Consider the following 25,833-nt stretch of genomic DNA (forward strand, 5'->3'; position numbering starts at 1 on the left):
GCCGAAACGTCAGCCTTACTGCTCCTCTGATGCTGCTTGGCCTGCTGTGTTCATCCAGCTCTACACCTTGTTATCTCAGATTCTCCTTCCTGCTCCTCTGATGCTGCCTGGCCTGCTGTGTTCATCCAGCTCTACAGCTGGTTATCTCAGATTCTCCTTCCTGCTCCTCTGATGCTGCTTGGCCTGCTGTGTTCATCCAGCTCTACACCTTGTTATCTCAGATTCTCCAGCATCTGCAGTTCCTACCATCTCTGTCCCAGCTGATCTGGACTAACATCTGAACTCAATAACCTCACCCTCATGTAGACCACCTATTCTTACCTCATTAATAATGCCTCTAGTCCTACTGAAAACCTCGGCCAAGTTGTTGCTAGCCCAATATTGGACTATATAAAGGCTCTCCTGGTCAACATTCCATCCTTTGTTCTCCATGAACCTAAGCTGATGCAAAACCCTGCTGCCTGTATCTATAGGAAAGGTTCACCAAGTCATCGCTCCTGTACTCACAGTGTCATAGTGACATGGAGTCATTGAGATGTACAGCACGGAAACAGACTCTTCTGTCCGACTCATTCATGCCGACCAGATGTCCTAAATTAATCTAGCCCCATTTGCCAGCATTTGGCCCATATCCCTCCAAACCCTTTCTATTCATATACCCATCCAGATGCCTTTTAAATGTTGTAATTGTACCAGCCTTCACCACTTCCTCTGGCAGATCGATCGATACATGGACCACACTCAGCGTGAAAAAGTTGCCCCTTAGGTCCCTTTTAAATCTTTCCCCACTCACCTTAAACCTATGGCCTCCAGTTTTGGACTTCCCCACCCTTGGAAAAAGACCTTGGCTATTCACTCCACCCATGTCCCTCATGATTTTATAAACGTCTATAAGGTCACCCCGCAGCCTTTGGTGCTCCCAAAAATAGCCCCAGCCTATACAGCCTCTCCCTATAGCTCAAACCCTCCAACCCCGGTAACGTCCTTGTAAATCTTTTCTGAACCCTTTCTATTTAACAACGTCTTTTCTATAGTAGGGAGACCAGAAGTGAATGCAGTATTCCAAAAATGGCCTAACCAATGTCCTATACAGCCACAACATGACATCCCATACTCAATGCACTGACCAATAAAGGCAAGCGTACCAAATGCCTTCTTCAACAGCCTGTCTAGCTGTGACTCTGTTTTCATGGAACTATGAGCCTGCACACCAAGGTCTCTTTGTTTGTCCTTACACTTCCTCGGCCCATTTGCCCATCTGATGAAAGTCACTGACCTACTGTAGATCAGTATTAAATTCCTTACTGTCATGCTCAAATCCCTCCACTATTGCACTTCTCCCCAGCTCTGTAACCTTCTCCAGGCCAAAGACCCTCAGAGAATTGAGAGTTCCTGCCACTTTTGATTCTGCAAGTTCCTTCGTCCCAATATTGGCACTATGCTCTCAGGCTTGTAGCTCTGGATATCTTCTCACCTCTTTCTCTCCTGATGAAAGGCACTCCTCAAAACCTATCTCCTTGGCTATCATTGAGTGGTCCAAACAACTTTGGCTGGAGATCAATTTTTTTTCTGCTGTCCAATCATGTTTCTGTTTAGGCTTTTACAATGTCACAGGTGTAATACCTACACAACTTGTCACTGGTGGCTGACTTGAAAGATTATCAAAGCTTTACCTCAGAACTGTACTGCCCTAGACATTTCCAGCTTTGGACTTTTAAAAAAAAATTGGATGCTTTTTCGACATGGAATCAGATGTTGTTTTGGTGCTTAGTTGCTTTTTAACTGAGGCTTTGAGTTAAGACAGCAGCATGAGACACGGAGAAAGATGTTGTATGAAGCAGAGCTGGCAAACAGTGTGTGTTGGAGCAATCTCACACTGTTGCTGTCTCTTTTCTCCTTATGCTCTCCCGTCAAAAGAATATTCTTAAATAATGTTACCACAGAGCAATGCAATTTTGTTTTCCATCTTTCTGCATTGTGCTAGCAGTTTTATCTTCGGAAAAAAATCTATCTTGTCCCTATCAATAATTCTCACACACTACCAAAATGGTAAAATTATGATCTGACAATTAATTATTTCAGGGGAGTTAAAATCTGTGGGGAAATGATAAATACATTTTTTATGTAAGTGTAAAGCAAATTAATCATTCAATTATGGGATGGCTGTGGTAATCCTTTCAGTGTGACACTAACTGCACTTATGTTCACATGGGGAAAAAGCAGATGGGGGGTTGAGGGTTTTCACATCCGACAGATTTGTATGACATACAGGAGTTCTTATTTTGAAAAAAAGGCACAAATACCACAAAGTATCATTGGGTCATGAGTCATATCATGACAGCGAGCCAAACAAGCAGGCCACAGCATTCAGAGAGGCTGCTATATTATTAGAGCCTTCAGCTATTTGTATTTCCAGAGCCTTTCTACAGAATTTAGAGTTTTCGCCACTCTTATAGACTTGATGGTGGTTTGTAAATCAACGTTTGGAAAAGTATTAATCTCCTTTTACTTTGTTAATTTGTGTTGTAACTACCCCAGCTGAGCTAAGGGTGGCACTCCAGGGAGAGAGAAACACACCTTGGTCATGCCAAGATCTGGGCAATGTTGTTCAGTGTTAAATGCATTCCCAACCAGATGGCGAAGTAGAAATCTCAACACAAATCCTACTAAGTGGGTTTATCTACAGAATGTAGTACTTACATACCTCTGCCATATTTCTACCAGCCCAGTATCCCGGACACCCCTTTGTTGTGGTATGCGTGCTTTCTTAGCTGTTTTAGATAATTTGATACGGTTTTGTTTCTGGGCCAATGGACTTTATTGTCACTGAGCTACTGATTGGCCATGTGTCTAAGGTTTTGCACTTTCTGTCAAAACTATTTCATATGTGCTCTGCCCAAAGGTGGGTCCTTGGTCTACTGTCTGTTTATGATTCACACTGAGCTGTTTTCTTGGCAGGTTTTGTAACTGGCAGGTTGCCGCTGACTTCCACTCTGAGGGGCAGGGGTAGGAGGCTACACAGCCTCACAGCGCCACGGACCTGGGTTCGATTCCACCCTCGGGCGACTATCTGTGTGGAGTTTGCACATTCTCCCCGTGTCTGCATGGGTTTCCTCCCAAAGACCAAAAATGTGCAGGTTAGGTGGACTGGCCATGTTAAATTGCCTGTAGTGTTCAGGGATGTGTGAGATTAGGCGGATGGGTCTGGCTGGGATGCTCTGAGGGTCGGTGTGGAGTTGTTGGGCTGAAGGGCCTGTTTCCACACTGTAGGGATTCTATGATTCTGATTCTAAATTGCCCATAGTGTGCAGGGATGGACAGGTTGGGTGGGTTAGCCACGGGAAACGTGGGGTTAGTTGGATAGGGACACTCATTGGAGGGTTGGTTAATTTGCTAATCAACCTGTTCAGGGACGTTAATAAACAATGCTAGGGCAGATGGGACTTGAACCCAGGTCTCCTGGTCCAGAGGTAGTAACACTACCACTGCACCACCTCCCTACCCTATTTATATTGTTTCAAAAACCAGTCAGTCAATCAAATGAACTTAATTAACTAATGAGCAGCCTGTTAAAAAGGGGCACTGTAACAAAATGTCCTCTCCTTATAGAATTTTGAAAAATTAGTAAACCAGATTAATCAAATTAATTAATTAGCAGCCCCTTAAGGGGACAGTGTTACAGGATTCAAAGTACCAAAGAAAAACTATCAAATTATATGAACAGGACACAGGGTTGGTTGAGGGATGAGGGGGTCGTTGGTGGTGGTGGTGGAATTATACATTCCAGCCCTGTGGTGCCCACTATTCATGGAAGGATCTGAGTTCAAGCTACTTCATCAATCATCTCCACTCACTAGCTTATCCTCAATCCCAACACTACAAGAAACATAACATTTACATTCAACATAAGTACCTTTTTGAGAAGTCCAATTTCCACAAATAACACTTTGCCACAAAGTGCTGCTTCTCACTGTCAAAGTTAAAGAAGTTTACAGATAACAACCAAACCACTTTGAGGTCGAAGAAAACCTCATGAGCCAGATGTCAGCATCATCATAACAATTACAAAGAATGTAACCAGTTGAAAAGTAACCAAATGGAGCACCAATCTGTGACTCATTTTACAAAAGGCTGTAACAAAATACAGAAATGTTTATTTTAACAATTTCAAATTGAGAGGCTTTGGAAATTCAGAATAAAGTACAGCCTATTCCATCCCAGAATTTGCAATGGCAGATATGTGTGTACAATTGGAACGAATAGCAGATTCTGTTGAGCAGAAAATAACATAGAATACCTTCCTTTAAATTTGAGATATTGTAAAATGCAAATAGAGGTTTCAGCATCTGAATAAAACTGTTATATCAGTTTAAAAATAAGTTTCAATCCCCTGTCAACCTAATTATCTGGAGCCTTGCCATCTTACATATCAACTGTTCGTTTCATGGTATATTTTAAAGCATAGGATATAATTACTTGCAGAACTATTGATCACAAACTAACTTCAACAACTTCATTCATATAACGCCTCTAACACAGCAACCGGCCCAACCCCAAAACACTTCACAGAACTGCTGTAAAGCGCATTTTTATATTGAGGCACGTAAGGAGATATTAGCACAGGTGACCGTAACAGCTTGTTCAAAGAGGTAGGTTTAATGAGCACAGTAGAGGAGGAAAGAGAAATAGGAGTAGTTTAAGGAGAAAACTGCAAAGTCTCATCTCTGAGTAATGGTAGACAGTGAAACAATAAGAGATGCTGAAGAGGCCTGAATAGGATAAGTCCTGATATCTCTGCGGATTGCTGGGTTACAAGAGATTAGGATGCAGGGAGAGGTGAGGTAACCTGATGTACTTATGTAAGGTATGATTTGTCTGGTTAGCACACAAAACAATACTTTTCACTGTATCTCGGTACATGTGACAATAATAAGTCAAATCAAATCAAAGGTCATGGGAGCATTTGAAAACAAGGATAATAATTTCAACATCAAGTTCTGGCTCATTAGGAAGCCAACGTAAATAGTCTCAGGTTTGCAGAGGGTACAAAGTAGCAGGTCGGTCAGTTGTTCGAGAAGATAATGTGAACTGCGCATTAGGATTAGAGAAGTTATCAAGCAACAGTTTTATACAGAAATATTCGCTATTGCCCGATTCACTTCCCATTGTTTGAGAGTAGGGCCTGCTCCATTCAGACTTTGAGCAGTGAGCAGAAAGTGGACTTTCTTTACAGTATGTCTCTTAAACATTTTGCAGCAATGTGCAGTCGTTCTCATCAAAAGGTCCTTCCAATTTAGCAAAGCTTTTCATAAGTTAAGAAGGAAAGCTGCTTCCATACTGACCAACTGTATTTGTACAGCAATAGTATCTTGATTGTATCTGCTTCTGTATAATCTCTTAATGCGTAAATAAATTCAATCAGTAATTTTGCCTGGCATGATTTGAGTTCTGGTGGTGATATTACTTTTCATCTGAGCAGACTGAAGGTGTGGAGGGATCCTACTTGAATATGAATGTATAACATATGATAAAGCCCTGGTCATTGAAACCATGCAGCTTGAAGTCTGAAACATCCATCACATTTTCAAGATGTAGCCACTGTACTCACAATCACTTAACATTGTATTAGGCCAGGCTAACAAATTTGAAAGGATTGGGTGGGTAAAGTGCATCTCCTACCGTGTCATGCTGCTGCTTTTGGTTTTAGTGTTTCACGCAAGTTGAAATTAATTTTGTTACTCTAGACTCCCCTGAACTACGTCATAAAGTGTCCTCTAATATAGACTGTCCCATAGTCAGTGTACGTCAGGAACAAAAACAGAAGTTGCTGGAAAAGCTCAGCAGGTCTGGCAGCATTTGTAAGGAAAAATCAGAGTTAATGTTTGTCAGGTTGGTCGTGCCATTGCCTTATCCCAGCAGTAATGCTGCCAGGAGCTGAAAAAAAATGCCAGCAGGATTGTAGCAAATAGCTAGTTACCTGCTGAACAGGTTTGTGAATGATGTGGTGAAATATAAGGTTTTAGTAGTAGGGTCCATGCAAGAAGCAGGCTGTGAACCACAATGCCCCTCAGCCTTCAGCACTGACTGTTAGTGTGGACTCTGAATACTGCAACCTGCATTTTAACCTTTAGCTGTAACCAGTCCTTAAGAGAGTCTTAATCCCCTTCAAAGCAGAATACTTCCAACCCAAGTGAATAACACCTTTAACAAAGTAAAATGTCTCAAAGTGCTTTACAGAACCTGTGGGAGAAGACTGAAACAATATGATGTTGTAAGTAAACATTTGAAGAAGCTGGGTGAGTGAGGGGGAGGGAAGGAGGTAGAAAGGGGAAAGGGTCACGAGTATAAATTCCAGAATATACAGGGTTGGGAGAGCTGATGCATGTCACCAACAGTGGAGCTAAGACAGAAGGGGAGGTCAGAGGAAGAGTGGAAATGACAAGAAAGGGAGAGTTGCTTTGGGAAGGCTAATCACTGACTGGTGGGCAGAACTGAAAGATGCTGCAAAGGCAAAGATCAGTGAGATTGGAGTGGAAAACAAGAACTAACGATTAAGTCTGATGAAAATATGGAAGAGACTCTCAGGTTCTAGGTCTGGCCCCTGAACATATTAAACGTGAGTGAGTGAGAGCTCCTGGAGCTATCTCGAGTTGCTTGGTTCCATGTTGCCTTCACTATAACGTCACAGTTTAATAGGTAACTTAGTTTTAACAGGGCACAGGCTGGATCACTTCAACATGTGATGGTCTTAGTTAAGGATTTTCTCCACAGAACTGTGGGCACCTGTTACCTGCAGTGTCCTAACTATTGCCACCTTGGTAGATAGCTCCACACACCAGGAAGGATGTTACAGCTTGTTCTACATATTAACTTGAGCAGTTATTAAAATCAGGTATCATGAAGGGAAACTCTTGGTGGGATGTAAGTGGAGGGGGGAATGATGGATTTTTTAGTTCTCTTTATTAAGTTACAATGGGAAACATTCTAGATTTTGGATCTTTTCCAACATCTGCACGTTCAATATCTGTGCAAATTAGATTGTAGTCTCTCAGCAATTCTCACAATGGCAGAATAATTAATATGGAAAGCTAATCTCTAAGACAGTGACAAGTTCAAATTCATTACAGCATCAAGTGCTGTATCCTATTTCAATAGCTAGTGGGATGGACACTGTAAACTGAGTCAGTGTTTGTACCATAACAGCCGATTCTCCTGTAATGTTCTCCGAAAGTAGAAGCTCCAGCCCAGCCTACCTCTGCACATTAAAAATTTACCAGTCTGGGAACAATACACTGCTTACACAAACTCTTTCACAGTGGGTACGGTGCAAATTGCTGCCATACAATATAACATGGTCATGTTGGATGTGCTTCAGACTCTTAACAATGACTAGCAGGGCAAGTGAAGAGTGTTGATGCCTTAGGTCAAACCCAAAACTTGTGAAATTAAATTCACACAAATTGAACAGAATGCAGCTCTGGAACAATTGAAATGACAGCGCAGGAGGAAAGGCTGACAGTACAAACTCTCCAAATACAGTAGCTGTTGGCAGTCATTTCATATTGTCTGACCTGTAACAGCACAGCTCCCAGCTTTGTGGCATTACCTTTTCCTAGAAAATATTTGAAATACCATCTGGTGTGATATTCTGGGTTCTCTAAGTGCACATCAGTTCGGTGCCATGTTCCCGGTGTGTAGTCAGTACTCTGCAAATAAAGAGACAGGAGCATGCATTAGTATTTATCACTTCATCGTCTTGTTTCCATTTAAAACGAAGACATATAGGTGAGGCCAAAGCAATAATCAATATAGGCCAGCAGATCCTAAACAGCCAAAACCTTCCTCTTATTGTACTTCGAAATTCCTCCCTTCCCCTCACCATGTCCACTCATGACAGAACCAAAGTGGTATCCTCCTCTTCCTCCCAACACTGTCTTGAATGCTATAAACTGCTGGGTTTTAATCCTTGTTCACACACACGTTTTAACAGTCCTAACACAGGACAATATCTATAGAACTCATTAACAGATTTATTGATTGCATTGCAGGGCCAGAAACAGGCCTTAAAAACCAGAGGTTACATTCGATTGCTTACCAATCACTGCGCGGTAATTTAGAGAGCACCTGAATATTATCGGTTACTCTGCAGCAGGGGATCAGTTAGTTCAGTTTGCTGGATGGCTGGCTTGCAGTGCATCAACTGAGGTTACCATGAAGGACTCTCCTCAGCCTCTCCCCTCACCTAACCCTCAGGGTAAACCATGTCTCTCTCTCTCTCTCTCTAATGTGAGAGCAGCCTAATGGACTGGCAAGACCTTTTACTTTGCTTTGCAGGAGCTTCTGTCTGTCATTATTCACCTGCACTGACAAACACATGGCCCCCAATCTGCTTCCATTGAACATTAGAGCAATGACAGAGAGGATGGACAGTGTTGTGTGGGAGCACATGTGTGCAGCCCACCCACCCTCCCCACAGCAACAACAGCAGCAAGGGAGCACACTATTCTTCAGCTGCTTCCCACAGCCCTGGACTGGGACTGCTACTGTTCGATATGGATTGACAGTGAACCAAGCAATGTTTCACTGCAGCTTGGGTTTTGAAAGCAGATGAAATGTTAAAGTCTCAAAGGAAAATGCAAGCTTCATGAGACATTTAGATCCTTCAGTTAAGATAATAAAGAGTAGCCTCTTCTTAACGCCAGCTTTTCATTACGGGAAGTAAATTGGTAATTTAAGCTGCCTGCTGGAATCTACCATTTCCATGTTAGTGGTTTTCACATGTATTTGAGGTTTCCAGCTCATGAATAACATTCCATGGAGCAGACCAATCTGAATGCCACACTTCTCCAAATTATACTCCATCTATCAATCCCCTTGCCCACTGCCCATTCAGACATCTTTCCCCTCACAGCTCACTCGCCACCTAGCTTTATGCTGTCAACAAAATTGGACGTCTTAATTCTTGATCCTTTAATCTCAGTCATAAACCGCTAAAGACCCTGATGAACCTGAACAGGCCGCACTCATTCCTGCTCACTGAACGGATTTACTGTGTGGATAAAACTATGGCAACTGCATTTCAATACAGAAAAGAGCAACACCATCCACTTTGGACACCAGGACAATGAGTTGGAACATTTCTCCAAACAGTGAGGAACTGTGGAGGAGCAAAGAGATTTGAAAGTCAACATTGTCTGATCAGTTGATATTAGCGCACAGGAGCCAAGAAGCAATCAAAAAGGCTAATAAAAGGTTGACCTTTATCACATGGAGACCATATTACAAAAAGGAGAAAGTTATGGTTCAGTTTTACAGAATTTTGTTATGATCCCATTGAGAGTGTACATCAGGAGAAATGTATTGGTCTCAGGGGGGCTGCAGCACAGATTAAACGGAAATTATACTGGGATTTTGAGGACAGATTGTACAAACTACAGTCACTGTGGAAATTGAGAGGCGAGCGAATTAAAGCTTCTAAATTGATGAAAATATTTAATAGGGAGGATGCAGAATGAGGTGTTGTAAACTGAATGCCACGCTGTTTAGGAGGAGGATTGGAAAGCACTTTTTCCCCAAGGTATAATGGAAACCTGGGCTTCTCCAAATGTTTTTGCATGCTGAGGAAATTGGTACTTTCAAAACTGAGACAATTCCTGTATCAGAGACAGATATTGTTTCTCGAGACAAAAAAATCTGAGAGTGGTATTTGCAGAGATTTTGAGGAAAGGCTAGTGCAGGTGTTAACCAAACGGGGACTTTAATTCACTTTCCAGGCTTAAAAGCAGGTCTGTCTTGTTTACCTATCCAGTCAATCACTGTTATCATCGACTGGAGGCAGCAGGGTAGGGAGAATTACTGGATGGCTGTGGTAGAATGCTACCATTACTGACTGCTTGGTGGAGGCTCAAATGTACCCATCGCTTTCTGAAACAAGTGGCAGATCTGGGTGCAACAGGGGCAGGATCTGTTTAAATCTGCTAATTTGGGGAGAGCACTGCAAAGTTATTGGCAGTTGCTACAACAAGTGAGTGCACGCAGAACTAAATGCTCTAATAGTGTTTGCAACTTCCATTGTCACGCTGCGTGGACCACCAATGAGATTCAATATTGATTGGGAACATTTTCCCACATTCTACATCAAACAGAGACAAGGGCCAGCCAGAAGGGGCTTGGGAGACCAAGAACCATCAATAACCCCTCTCCCCGACCATCACCCCCCACGCCCCCAGCAAATGGGTGGGTGAGCATTATTGAGGCAAGCATTAAAGATGAGCCCGAAGGGAGTTTCCTCTGGGTCCTCTGGTTTCCTCCCACAGTCCAAAAATGTCCAGGTTAGGTGGATTAGCCATGCTAAATTGCCCATCATGTCCAGAGATGTGTAGGCTAGGTGGATTAGCCATGGGAAATGCACAGTTACAGGGATAGGGTAGGGGTGGGTCTGGGTGGGATGCTGTTCGGGGGATCAGTGTGATTTGATGGACCGAATGGCCTCCTTCCACACTGTAGGGATTCTACGATTCCAAAAGAATCATATATTCCATATTCACACGTTTCTATATCACTGAAGGATTTTGAGATTTTTATTTGCAATTCAAGGTTTATTGTTGGATCTCCTACATCACCCGGAAAAATATAAAATTATGCAGTGCATTGTTCCAAAAGATGTAAAACCTGTCTCATGACATATATACATTTATTAAATATATAATATAATATATATAAATGTATTACACATATATTTAATACCAAATATAGATCTTTGGGTGGTACAGTGGCACAGTGGTTAGCACTGCTGCCTCACAGCGCCACGGGCCTGGGTTCGATTCCACCCTCGGGTGACTGTCTGTGTGGAGTTTGTACCTTCTCCCCGTGTCTGTGTGGGTTTCCCCCAGGTGCTCCAGTTTCCTCCCACAGTCCTTAGATGTGCAGGCTAGGTGGATTGGCCATACTAAATAGCCCATAGTGTTCAGAGATGTGTACCTTAGGTGGGTTATGGGGGGATGCTCTGAGGGGCAGTGTGGAGTTGTTGGGCTGTAGGGCCTGTTTCCACACGGTAGGGATAGTAAGGAACATGAGCTACTTTACTCATTTCGATTGTGATTTCCAGCTGACTCCACAATCTAAGTGGAAACTGAACTGTGGGGCACAATGAATAGAGTTGCCAATTCTTGATGGTCATACTCTTGGAGATTTTATTGCACAACCCACAACCAGCTCAGCAAAGCCAAGCAACTTTCCCCCATCTCTAATATGTCTATGGTTGATAAATGAAAAACACATTTTTATTCTTAAATAGCCCTATAATTGTTCCCTGGGGTTGCTTGTTAGCAGTGTCCTGGAGCTTAAGCTATAATTCCTTGGGGAGATTGGTTTGGGAATTTGTACGGTAGTCAGAACACCAAGTCAGTCTTGGAAAGTTGGCAATATTCACCACCAGGACCTAACTGCTGTAACTGTCAGGATCACTGACTCGGGTAATTTCATGACCGGTGTGTTTTATAGATATTAAGTTTACATTAATACTTACACTAATGCCACTCTCACACCTGCCCCGCTCTCCATCCTACCATCAATGTCCTATTACTGACAGCACTATTGTTGGCATTCCCCACAACACTATGTGCTGTTCCTGGCTTTCGAAGTGGCCATCTTTGAAGACTGACTTCCCCATTCAATGGGTGAAAAAGCCTTCTCTCACGGAAACTGGGGTACTTGACAATTTGTTGCCACTCCAGAGCATCTTATATCAAAAATACCTCAGAGACATCAATTCTCCATCTAGTTTTCTTCACTGCATGACTGCACTGAAAAACAGATCCCATGTTAACAGGATAGAGGATTATCTATCTATTCTGCACAGTCATGAGTTAACATTAAGCAACAAATGGGAGAAGCAGAGGAATAATGAAGTGAAGGGCTGACCTTTTCAAGGAAGGAATGGGGTGAGGGGGAGATCATAGGCAATATGAGATATATGAGATGCCTTTGCTGCTGCACTGTAAACTTGCTGTGCACTTAATTAGGCAATCAGCCCCGAGCCTGTTGCAGAGCAAGTCATATGGATACCTCTTGTGGACTCTGAAGTTAGAGTTCATCCTCACAAACAGCAGAAAATATCACTGTGTCATGTATTACTTCACAAGGTGCTGTACAGACACATCGTTGATTGGCTCTGGTTGGACACGTGGGATTTTTATCTTCATTCATATCATGATGGTTGTCAGTGAGGAAGTTGTTCAGAAGGGTAGTCGCACACCTTTAAGGAGTGATAGAACAGCACAAGGTGGAGGAATGGCAGGAGCTGCCTAAGGCAAGACACCTGCAGCAGATTAAAGGGAATAAAAACAGGAGTACATGAAATCCCAATGAGGTGTAAAACCTGCCAATAGTGAGTTGGTGCTCCAGTGTGTCTGGTCAGCCTGCTGTGGGTCTTTAGGCTTTACAAGTCTCTCCCGATAGCTGAGGTTTTCGCTGAGGTACCGATAAGGGAAAATATGTTGTTGTGTCACCAATGGCACATCTTTTCAACGCGCCTCCCTGTCTTTGGGCAAGCATTCCAGCCAAATTCCAACAGAAACAACTCTGGAAGGTCCTCACAATAGACAAACAGCTGGGCTCCTGGCAAAATGACTAGCAAACCACCCTTCAACTATTTCCCACGTTACTACTGACAGAAATGGGATGAACCTGGACAGTAGAGCTTGTTCAATGAGCTCTTTAAAATATATGTCAGACCATGTTTAAGAATTCTTGATAAATAAACTGAAGCTAGCAGTGGATCTTATTTTGATCCCTCCCAACTTTTGACTAAGTTGATATTCAAATCATTTGTGGCAAACAGGGATCTTTTATCAGAAGTACCACCATCACTAAAACTGGCACAAATGCTCCCCTTCATTCAAAAATATTGAACCCTTTTCGCATTTGTTCTTATTTCTGATAACTCTTCATCTTCATTGAGATTCACTCAATCTCTTCTGCACCCAACTCAAAATAGCTCAGCAATAAATAGAATTAATTGTAAAAATCATTTGGGCCAGGGTTAATTAATCTCATTACTCCCAGGATCCATATGAATGATGTCAATCAAAGATTGCACAAAACTATATTTGGGTCACTGAAAACAATTGCGCTGCTTTTTTTTAAAAATGTGATAAACTCAGTGTGTGCAAACAATCTCTGTTAAATCTCTGGGCATTTCCATTAAAACACTACACTGAAAACTATCGATTGTTTAATGTTGAGACTAGGAGAAATTCCATCACTCAGACGGTTTGGAATCATTACGGGGAGGTAGTGACACAATAGTAACCTCACTGGCTTTGTCCCAATCTAATGTCCTGGGGATATGGATTCAAACACCACCATGGCAGATGGAGAAATTCTGATCCAATTAAAGAAAAACTTAAATTAAACAATGTCAAATGGCAACCCTATAACCACTCCTGATTGTCATTAAAAATGAATCGTTAATGCCCTTTGGGAAAGAAATTATTCCAGACCCAATGCAAAGTGCCGACCTCTTAACAACCTTAGCAAGCCAATCAATTCAAGGGCAATTAGGGATGGAGAATAAATGTTGGCCCAGATAGTGACAGATACAAATAAAAATACTCCTCCCTGCCATGTAATTACTTTGTGAACCAACCCTGCCATGGAATTCATTGCTCCTGGCCCTGTGGAATAAAGAGTTAACTATATCTTTACTCCAAGAACAACTACTGAGCATGTGTGTAGGTAAATACTTCACAGTGAAATTAAATCACGTTGGACCCAAGCCCAAGTTTGTGGGTGTCTAGAGTATCTCCCCACTTAATCTTGTTGCCAGGGCATTATTACCCTGTGCTACAGAATTCCTAAACCCCACCACCCACCAGAGAATCAGTCTCCATGCTATGGAATTAGTCAGCCCTCCCCCAGCCCCTGTCAGAATTACTCCTTCCACATTCCACTTGAGGCTGAGACTCAGAATCCTTTCCACTCCCATCCAGATGCTCTAAGACACCAACTGCACAAGAGCTGCTAAGGCTGGACCAATTATTCAGCATCAAATCAAATTATCTGCTCAGAATAAAAAGATAGAGAAGAAATACTCAGAAGCAGCTTTCTTGCCTGAAAAGCATTCTTTCTAGCAATGCTGTTACAGTGAGAATTGAGGTTAATAATATTACCACATCCAATAGGGCATGCAAGCATTTTCTCAGCAACAGTATGAGAGTAGAACATGAGAGTTCTGCTTTGTCTGACGGTTTTAATAATTGCCCGGAACACACCAAAAAAACTTGGGCATGCCCTCTAACTGCCATACAGTCCTCCTGTCTGATCCATCAGGTGGAGCAGTGGAAAACAGAAAGAGAATGAAGTCAGAGACAGACAGCATAGCAGAGCTGACGAGGTTTTGGTGATAGACTGGAGCATTGTATGTGCTAAGGCAGTTTGCTGCAATCATTCACGTTCCTTGATGAGGTCTAAGGGCCTATACTGTTTACAGCAGTACAGGAGAACCACCAGTGCATTTTAATGAACAATGGCTCTCATCTTAACCAAACTATAGTCTACTGCATGATAGCAAACAGTGACACTAAGTTAGACATCATTACCCATACTACGAGGAGATCTACAGATGTTTGGCTTTCCCCCACCGAAGTCTTTGTGATGTCATCAGATTGGGTTGAACTTAATGCAAGCTTCAACATTAACCCTTTCAGAACCTCAAACAATAAGGAGATGGGGTCTGAAAGTCAGCTGAAGGTGATGAATGCTAAGATTGCGCACGGTCTTGGCTACATCCAGACTGAGTAGTGACACTGGGAAGAGGAGAGTGAATTCAGCATCAAAGGACAATAATGGCTTCAATCTGCCCAGTGCTTAGCTGAGAGAGAGGCCTGCTTGCCAAGGCCTTTAGACTGGGCCGATCCTCAAATTTTATAGAGATGATTGGGAGAGATAGCAGTAAAGTAAACCAGAGTAAATGCAGAACCTAACCCAATGCCAAAAGGTGATGTAATGTCACCAAGGGGCAGCACACAGATGAAGAAAAGCACAGTGTTCTGCCAGAATGTGGAGGCAAGCTTGTTTATCTTTGGGAGAGGAGGTCATCAAACTGATTGTGTGTATGTACGAAAATTGACCAGTTTGTTTTGGAATAGCTTCGTTGTTGCTCGTCACACATGAAAAAGATTACCATTTATGGGGCAGAGAAAGAATTCCCAAATGTCACCAGTGGCCCATGAGCCTCCTCTTCTTGAATTGAAGTCGCTGAATTCAATTTATCTGTTCATTCAGATTATTTTTGTGCAAAGACCACCTCCTGTGCTGTATTGCTTCAAATGCTTAATTTAAATTACCTGCTGAACCAATTTTGCATGCAAAAGAGGACTTTGCATTAAGAGGAGCAAACAGGCTGACTGCCAACAAACGTTAGCATCAAAACACACTGCACAGCCTCATCTTACTTCCGGAACAACTCCCACCCTGTTATAAAAAAACCTTTCAGTAAGAACGTGTTCGTGTTAAAATCACACTTTGCAAGCTCAGATTTTACACTGACATTGTGTGCACCAGATTTAATTGCAGTAAATTGGGCCTTGCCAGCTCAACAGCCGAGGGTTTCGTTTTAATTAGCACATTCGCACTGAAAACCTGACTGTGTAAATAAAGAGCTGCAAATCCGGGGTGATATTAAAACTAGACCCTAGTGTGCACAGCTCACCCTCCTCTCTCAATGTATAGGTACGTCCTCAGTGAACCTTTCCTGGTCTTCCTCACAAGCTCCATAATTGCTCAGCTTTCGTCAAAAGAGACATGCGCAGGGCCCCAGATTCATTCAGCCTTTGGTCCATTGCTACCATGGTAACAGGGAGGAGGGAGCACTCTGTAGAGTTTAATATGTCGTGCACCCTTGTTCTACTCAGATCAGGACCTGATTCTCAGATGCAGTCGGCTCACACTTCAAACAGATTTCAAATACAACGGCATGAAATATTCAACCGTAATCTGCTCGACATTCACTGAACCTCCTGACTTAAAGGAGATGCTACTGCTTTGCCAATTCCTAATACCCTTCCCCTCATCCACCTCCTGAATGTGATTAATGTGATAGCACTTTGAGGCTTGCTCCTATCAGTTTGATTAATTGTCTTATCATTTTTTAATGGGAAGGGCCCGCAACTGTTTATCAGGAATATGTAAGAGAAGAAATCCAAGTCTGTCAAGTTGTTTCAGAATAAGCTCCGATTTCTTTTTAAATATAGAAATCAGCCTCTTGTTGCCAACTGTTTAGCTCTGAGAGATCAAAGCATAGATCAAACAGCTTCTGTAGAGAGCTGCAATTCAACCATAAATATGACAGAAAACAAAAATCAAACACCTAATTGTGTATTACATCTTAAGACTGTAAAAGAAAATCGAAGCAAGTACAATCAGGTTAACTGAATTAAATGGGGAAAATGAAATGGTTGCTACACCAAGTGCAGCCTTTTAAATATGACAGCGACACTTTTAAACATCATTCCCAAACGTTTGACATTTTATCTGAATCGCAGCCGCAAAACCTTTCATTTGTAAATCACCTTCAATGGCCCAAGGCATTTCAGAAAGATACACTCCGAAAAAATGGAGGCATGCCACAAAAAACACTAGGTCAGGCTTCAGTGGTCAAAGAGATAGGGCTTAAGTATAGTGCTGTAAGGGAGCACAGATTTTTTTTTCCTTTTGGACCATAAACTGGAAAATGGAAGTTAGCCACTGCTATATCGGTAAAGAGAAACAGGGGAGTATTTTTTGTTTGCAACAGAAGGTCAAGTGGGATTTTGTGGCGTACATTTTAGCTACACACGATTATGTTACTTTTCAGTGAAGTGGATACTTCATGAGAGAGGGTGGCACCAGGAGTCTTTGAGTTAAGGAAAAGCTGCATAATGACAGCCTTTGGATAGGTCCAGCCTGCAGTTTGTTATAGGCCTATGAGTGCAGTATACTTTGAAACATCAGAGGCCTACAAACAAGAGGACATAAGACCATAAGACATTGCAGCAGAAATAGGCCAAATAGCCCATCAAGTCTGCTCTACCATTCTATCATGGCTGATCATAGAATCCCTACAATGTGGAAACAGGCCCTTTGGCCCAACAAGTCCACACCGACACTAAGAGCATCCCACCCAGACCTATCCCCCTAATTCACACATCCCTGAACACTACGGGCAATTTAGCATGGCCAATCCACCTAACCTGCACATCTTTGGACTGTGGGAGGAAACCGAAGCACCCAGAGGAAACCCACGCAGACACGGGGGGAATGTGCAAACTCCACACAGACAGTTGCCTGAGAGTGGAATCGAACTGGGTCCCTGGCACTGTGAGGCAGCAGTGCTAACCACTGAGCCACTGTGCCGCCCTATTGATATACTTCTCAAATCCGTCAGCCTGCCTTTTCCCCGTAACTCATGATCCCCGACTGGTCAAGAACCTACCTATCTCTGTCCTAAATACACTAAATACACTTTGTTACTGATGACATTAAGGGATATGCCATTAACATCACTGGCTGGCCAGCATTTCTTGCCCATCTCGCGTTGTTCTTGAGAAGGTGGTGGTGAGCTGCCTTCTTGAACTGCTGTAGGTAGATTCACAATGCTCTCAGAGAAAGAATTCCAGGATTTTGACCCTGCCACAGTGAAGGAATGACAATACATTTCCACGTCAGGATAGTGAGTGTCTTGGAGGGGAACTTGAAGATGGTGGAGTTCCCATATATCTGTTGCTCTTGTCCTTCTAGATGGAAGTGGACATGGATTTGGAAGGTGCTGCCTGAGGATCTTTGGTGAATTTCTGCAGTGCATCTTGTAGATAGTACACACTGCTGCTACTGAGCGTTGGTGGTTGAGAGATTGGATATTTGTGGATATAGTGCCAATCAAGCGGGCTGTTTTATCTAGGATGGTGTCAAGCTTCCTGAGTATTGTTGGAGCTGCACCCTTCCAGGCAAGTGGAGAGTATTCCATCACACGCTGACTTGTGCCTTGTAGATGGTGGACAGGCTTTGGACTGTCAGGAGGTGAGTAACTTGTTGCAGTATTCCTAGCCTCTGACCTGCTCTTGTAGCCACTATGTTTATACAGTGAGTCCAGTTGAGTTTCTGGTCAATGGTAACCCCCATGATGTTGATCGTGTGGGATTCAGTGGTGTTACCATCACTGAATGTCAAGGGGCAGTGGTTAGATTGTCTGTGATTGGAGATGGTCATAGCCTGGCATTTGCGTGGCATGAATGTTACTTGCCACTTGTCAGCCCAAGCCTAGATGTTGTCCAGACCTTGTTGCATTTTAACATGGACTGCTTCAGTATCTGAAGAGTTGTGAACAGTGCTGAATATTGTGCAATCATCGGTGAAATTCCCCACTTCTGACCTTATGATGGAGGGAATGGTGTCGAGGTAACTGATCAGCTGTGATCTAGAAATGGTGGGGCAGGGCAGAAGGGAGCTTTGGTCTATTCTTGCTTCTCTGTTCTTATGCTCCCAATTCTAGAACCTAGAATCCTAGAACCTAGGCAGCTGAAGGCATGGCTACTGATGGCAGGGTAACTAAGGGACAAGAAGTCAAAATATGAAAAATGCCACGTTAGGAAATGGGAGCTGTTACTTAAATTGGAAGTAAACTGCTTGCCAAGATAAATGGAGGCAATGTCATAAAGGGGGTTTAATATTGAGCATGGGAATTTTTGATTTTGAGGTATTACGGAATGGGAACCAATGTGAGTCACTGAGGATGGGGTAACAGATCAGTGTAACTTGGAGAGGAGTGGCATATGGTAGCAGAATGTTAAATGTGCTGAGATTTGTAGAGTGTGAAGTGTAGAAAGACAACCAGCAGTTAATAGGAATGGTTGGATTTGTAGACAATTTGTAGTCTCCACATCTCCATTGTCCGCTCCACGCTCCCCACTAGCCCCACCACCCCGGCACCCTTCCCTGCAACTGCAGGAAGTGCTAAACCTGCCCCTACACCTCCCCCTCACCTCCATCCAAGGAACCAAAAAAACCCTCCTTATCAGACAGAGGTTCACCTGTACATCTGTCAATGTGGTCTACTGCATCCGCTGCTCCCAATGTGGCCTCCTCTACATTAGTGAGACCAAGCAGAGGCTTAGAGACCACTTTGTAGAGCATGTGCACTCTATTCACAACAAACAACAACACCTCCCGGTCGCAAACCATTTCAACTCCCCTCTCCCACTCCCTGGGCGACACGTACATCCTGGGCCTCCTCCGGTGTCACAATGGTGCCACCCGCAAACTGGAGGAGCAGCACCTCATATTCCACCTTGGGAGCCTACAACCCAATGGTCTCAATGTGGACTTTACCAGTTTCAAAATCTCCCCACCCCTGGCCTCATCCCATCTCCAACCCTCCCTCTCATCCCCCCTTCCTTGACTGACACAACCTGTCCATCTTCTCTCCCACCTGTCCGCTCCTCCCACTTCTCCCACCAATCCCGACCACTGCCTACCTGCACTCCACTCACCTATCACCATTCCACCTACCTTCCCCAGCCCCACCCCTCCTCTCTATTTATTTCAGAGCTCCCTTCCCCCTCCCCATTTCTGAAGAAGGGTCCTGACCCGAATTGTCAACTTTCCTGCTCCTCTGATGCTGCCTGGCCTGCTGTGTTTCTCCAGCTCCACACTGTGTTACTTAAGGATTGGGAACCAGTTTCAATATCGATTAGTATGGGGACCATGGAAAAAAACTGGTGGTTAGCCAATTAATGGGAACAAGCTCAAGGGTTCTGGAGGTGGGTCTAGGATCACGATGAGCTCCTGAAGGGCCTCTGAGAAGAGGGAAGGAACATATGAAGCTGGAGATTGTTTTATGGCCAGAGCCTGGACAGGGTGATACTCTGTAGGGGGTTTGATTTTGTGGTCAAGCAGTAGAGGCAACCGAATGGATGGTCTAAATCTTAATGAGAAAGGATTGCGTCAATTTCTTGTATTTGTTGGTGGAGCTGAGAGTGTGACAGATGGGGGAAGGGGAAGGGGTGCCCAATGCCATATGCAGTACAAAGTCAGATTGACAGAGAGTAAGGGGGCGTGGCTGGGTAAGGAATACAAAGAAGAAGGAATCTGGGATTGGAACTTTTCTCTTTTTATTCCATTTTATATGATTGTTGAATAGAGTCCACTTGCCAATCTAACAGTACTCGCCTCTCAATACGGTATAAACATGGGCAATCTTGCAAATTTTCTTGATGTGTGCAAGATGAAAAGCTTTGACTAAACGTCTCCTTTTCAGCAATTGTCAAGTTCTGTACCATCAAACTACTAAAATTGTTTCAAACAAAAGCAACCCACCAGAGTGACAGCACAGTACAGCACTGTCCAACTAAAGTGTTTAGCTGGCCTTGGCTTTAATGAAGGACACGATATTTATCCATGTAAAAAGTCAAATTTTTCAGACCAATCTTTTTTTGAAACAAGAAGGATTGACAGTTACACAAGTAACATTTGAGGAGATTACATGTTTGCTTCATTCGGACCCACACAGGATACTGCACACAGAATAGCTATCTCGATGAGCCCTCTGATCAGTCAGCTGCCCCTGGCCTGGTTGCTATGATACAGATTGGTGTATCTTGGTATGCCACAGTCAGACAGCTTGTGCTTTAAGTTTGCAACTGTGATGGGGTCAGTCAGTCAGGTTACATTGTCATGGAGTAACGGTCAGGAGGAGATAGACAGACAGCTTTTTAATTAGTAATGGGTTGAAGGGTTATGGGGAGCAGGCAGGAAAGTGGATTTGAAGCCAAAGTGAAATCAGCCATGGTCATATCAAATGGCAGACCAAACTCGAGGCACTGAATGGCCTACTCCTACTCCTAGTGGTTATGCTCTTATGGCTGTACCTTCTCGGGGGAATTCCTAACCTTGGAGCATCCTGAAAATGCTGCCTTCTGTCGGAGAGTGTGTGAAAGGGTCCCAGCGAAAGAAGAAGGAGCGATGCAGTCAATGGGCTGTGATCCCTGAAAAACTACCTTTAACTTTTACCTGAGGTGTATGAACACTCACAAAACATTCAGCTCAAAACCCTGGGTACAATTTTACGGGAGTTTGTATCTTACAATGATGTTTAACAACTACTTATTTTCATGGGGGTGACTTGGTCTGAGAGAAGGAAATGACCCTCAAGCATTATACATGTTTTCTTTGCCAGGAGGTCATGCATGAATGGCATACGTGTGATGGTATGTTTCTGCCTTACGTCTTTAGCAAGTATTCAGTTGCAAGGAAGACTCTGCAAGGAGCTATACCTCCTCATGTGAGTTAACAGGGGAATGCTTCAAAGATGTACTCTAAATGTCAATGATTTCCCATCAAACTCAATCCATTAGCAGGGTCTGCACTGCCCAGAGCTCTAATTTTTGACCTGTTAGTTCCTGAAACCTCAGGAGAAAATGGAAGCTCTCCCACCTGATGGAGAAATCCTTCCCTTCAGTACCTTGCTCCCACCTCCAAACAAAAACCAGAAAGTAACTAGATCACAACATGCCAAGCAACTTTCAGCAGATAGCTTATGGCTTCTTGTTGCCTTTTCTTCAGAAAGCATTACATTGAGGATTGGGGGAAGGGGGTGAGACAGACATTAACAATGACAAAAATGTACATAAAACCAATGAAGGCAGTCAAAGATGGAAGCTGAATATTCTCATCAATCCAGTGTTATCCATTCCAGGAAAAGGTTTGAGGATTTCTTTAACTCTAATATTTTCGCTCTGTTATCCAATCTTCTCATGGTGCTCCAAAGGGGCCCTGGAGGACAAATAGGAGAACTGCTACTCAATAAGGGGGGGGGGGGGGGGGGGGGATGAACCATCCTTCTAATTTATCTTCCTCCTTCACGGTGCCTGCCTTTTTTTTGTTTACACATGGCACTGGGTCACCATGCCACCATTCCAAGTTAATCATGAAGTTCCGAGGAGATAAAAAAGGGGTAAAGAACGTGGAGCAGAAACAAAGGGCTTTGAACTGAGAACAGCAGCACAGATCCACTAAAGGCCACCATAAGGCAGCCACAAAGGATGGGAACTTTAATTCGTTTGTGAGATTAACGATCCAATAAATTGCAAAATTATTGGACCGTAAGAAACTACAGAATTGTGAACACAGCCCCAGTCCATCAGGTAAGTCCATCCCATACATTGATTCCATCTATACCTCTCGCTGCCTCAGAAAGGCAGTCAACATAATCAACGACCCCTCCCAAACATCTTCCATCGGGCAGAAGACACAAAAGCTTAAATGCACGCTCCAACAGATTCAAGAACAGCTTCTTCCTTGCTGTTATTAGATCTCTGAATGGACCTCCCAAATTTTAAATTTAATATTGATCTCGGTCTTTGTGCACCTTCTCTGCAGCCATAACATTGTATTCCTTGCTTTGCTCTATTACCCTAATGCGCTTTGTATGGTATGATCTGCCTGTACTGCGTGCAAAACAAAACTTTTCACTGTACCTAGGTATATGTGACAATAATAAATCAAATCAAATCAAATATTGCATTGTTAAATATTTAGTAATGAGGGTGTCTTGATTATAGGAGAATTGAGCTGAATACCAGTCCAGAAATTTCTGTGTTAGTGTTTGAACTTAGTCCTTACTCTCCCAAACATGAGGAGTAATCCATTGTAACATATCACTCCCAACACTTGGCTCTGAAGAAGTGTTATACCAGACTTAAAATGTCTACTGTTTCTCTCTCCACAGATACTGCCAGACCTATTGAGTTTCTCTGGCACTTGCTGTGTTTGTTTCAGATATCCACCATCCATAGTATTTTGCCTTACTTCTTAATATCCTCTGTAAAAGACACACAAAATCAGCAGTATTCTGTTTGGGAGCAATGCCTGACATCATTAATGAGGATTAAGATGGTGTTGGACATTGCTCAATAGATAAAGGTCAGTTCTTTAAACACCTGGCAGAAGCATGACCTCGGGACATATTAAATTTCTTTTGGCAAAAACGAGTGGAAGAAACCATTGAATTTGTTGTTTAATTTAACACAATTAGACATTTTGCTCATCAAAATACTGCTTTTGGCCAGTAAACTCTAAATCTTTACCAATCACTGTTAGGGCACTACTACAAAACCTGGAAACATTGAATCCACCGATAGAACCAAAATATGATTCTCTGGCCCTTTTCTAGCACAACCCTTCCTTTTGTAGGCTGTGCAGATATGGAATAAACTAGACTCCATTTCAGTAAAATCAATATGGATCATTAAAAAACACTTTTTATAGAATTACAGAATGTCTTAGCACAAGACGAGGCCATTCTCCCCACCATATCTTTGCCAGCTCTTTAAAAAAAAGCTATTCAATTAGTCTTCCTCTCCTGCCCTTTCATCATTGGTCTGCAATTTGGTTTTTAAGTACACGTCTGATCCCTGTTTGAAAGTTATTACTGAATCTCATGCCACCATCCTTCCAAGTTATACAATCTCCTCACCTCTCCTCTAATTCTTTTGCCAATTCTCTTAATTCTGTGTCCTCTGGTTAGTGATTCTCCTGCCATTAGTTTCTGCTGTCTGCATTATTAAATCTTCATGATTTGAACACCTCAATTAATCCTCCGTCAACCTTTCTCTGCTCAGAGGAAAGCAAACTCAGCTACTCCTGTCTTTTACGTAGCTGAGCCCTAATCTCCGCTCCATTCTATCTGGATTCCTGCACAGGCTGAAATTGCCACCTTCTCAACCTCATCCCTCACCTGAGACGAGGACAGACAATTCTCCTTGATACTTGAGCAATGCTAGCTAACCGGAGTTGTATGGGGCTGCCTGCTGTTTGCTCTTTTAGGATAGGAGCCTACAGAGCCCATTTGGTCTGGTGAGCTAAAGGAAAACCACTCTGCTTAATGAGAAAAGTCTCTTAAACAAGATGTAATTCACTGCATGTTAGCAACTAACCACAAGTTACGCTGATTATGATAGATATTGCTCCAAAGACTTTAGGAGGACCTGGCTCCTTCAATACCTTAAGCTGTTCTCCGACCAGGTCTGTATCACATCAGGGGAAGGTGACAGCCTAGTGGTATTATCGCGAGGCTATTAATCCAGAGACCCAGGTAATATTCTGGGGACCCAGGTTCGCATCCCACCACGGCAGATGGTGGAATTTGAACTGAATTTAAAAAGTCTGGAACTAGGAATCTATCGGTGACAATCAAATAAATCATTGTCGATTGTCAGGAAAATCCTATCTGGTTCACCAATGTCCTTCAGGGAAGGAAATCTGCCACCCTCACCTGGTCTGGCCTACATGTGACTCCAGACCCACAGCAATGTGGTTGATTCTCAACTGCCCTCTGAAATGGCCTAGCAAGCCACACAGTTGTACCAATCACTACAAAGTCTCAAAGAAATGAAACTGGATGGATCACCTGGCATCGACCTAGGCACTGAAAAAAACAATGGCAGAAACAGCCCTGTCAACCCTGCAAAGCCCTCCTCACTAACATCTGGGGGCTAGTGCCAAAATTGGGAAAGCTGTCTCACAGACTAGTCAAACAACAACCTGACATAGTCATACTCACAGAATCATACCTTACAGACAATGACCCAGACACCACCATCACCATCCCTGGATATGTCCTGTCCCATCAGCAGGACAGTCCCAGCAGAGGGGGCGGCACAGTAGTACACAGTTGGGAGGGAGTTGCTTTGGGAGTCCTCAACATTGACTCTGAACCCCATGAAGTCTCATGGCTTCAGGTTAAACATGGGCTAGGAAACCTCCTGCTGATTACCGCATACCATCCTCCCTCAGCTGATGAATCAGCACTCCTCCATGTCCAACAACACTTAGAGGAAGCACTGAGGATGGCAAGGGCACAAAATGTACTCTGGGTGGGGGATTTCAGTGTCCACCACCAAGAGTGGCTCAGCATCAGTACTACAGATCGAGCTGGTCGGGTCCTAAAGGACATAGCTGCTAGACTGGGTCTGCAGCAGGTGGTGAGGGAACCAACAAGAGGGAAAAACATACTTGACCTCATTCGTACTAATCTGCCAGCTGCAGGTGCATCTATCCATGACAGTATCGGTAAGAGTGACCATCGCACAGTTCTTGTGGAAACAAAGTCCCGCCTTCACATTGAGAACAACCTCCACCGTGTTGTGTGGCACTATCACCGTGCTGAATGGGACAGACTTCGCACAGATCTAGCAACTCACGACTGGCATCCATGCGCTGTGGGCCATCAACAGCAGCAGAATTGTACTCCAGCACAATCTGTAACTTGTGTTCTGAGAAAGGGTCACCGGACCTGAAATATTAACTCTGTTTTTCCCTTCACAGATGCTGCCAGACCTGCTGAGCTTTTCCAGCAACTTTGTTTTTGTTCCTGATTTACAGCATCCACAGTTCTTTCAGTTTTTACAATGTGTAACCTCATGGCCCGGCATATTCCCCATTCAACCATTATCATCAAGCCAGGGGATCAACCCTGGTTCAATGGAGAGTGCAGGAGGGCATGCCAGGAGCAGCACCAGGCATACCTGAAAATGAGGTGTCAACCTGGTGAAGCCACCAAACAGGACTACTTGCACACCAAACAGCGAAAGCAGCAAGTGATAGACAAAGCTAAGCAATCCCACAACCAAGAGATCAGGTCTAAGCTCTGCAGTCCTGCCACATCCAGTAGTGACTGGTGGTGAGTGATTAAACAACTCACTGGAGGAGGAGGCTCCACAAATATCCCCATCCTCAATGATGGAAGAGCCCAGCACATCAGTGCAAAAGATAAGGCTGAAGCTTTCTCAGCAATCTTCA

The 25,833-nt window shown here is 43.4% G+C and overlaps 1 protein-coding gene across 1 annotated transcript in view; it reads right to left on the bottom strand.

Moving 5' to 3' along the window:
* Positions 1-25,833, bottom strand: part of garnl3 (GTPase activating Rap/RanGAP domain like 3) — a 325,572-nt gene that overhangs the window by 173,374 nt on the left and 126,365 nt on the right. The window contains exon 4 of the mRNA XM_048613382.1: positions 7,572-7,706. Within this exon, the coding sequence (XP_048469339.1) occupies positions 7,572-7,706 (135 nt within the window). The remainder of the gene's footprint in view (positions 1-7,571; positions 7,707-25,833) is intronic.

This window comes from Rhincodon typus, chromosome 28 (assembly GCF_021869965.1).
Source record: "Rhincodon typus isolate 14 chromosome 28, sRhiTyp1.1, whole genome shotgun sequence".
Lineage (NCBI taxonomy): Eukaryota > Metazoa > Chordata > Chondrichthyes > Orectolobiformes > Rhincodontidae > Rhincodon > Rhincodon typus.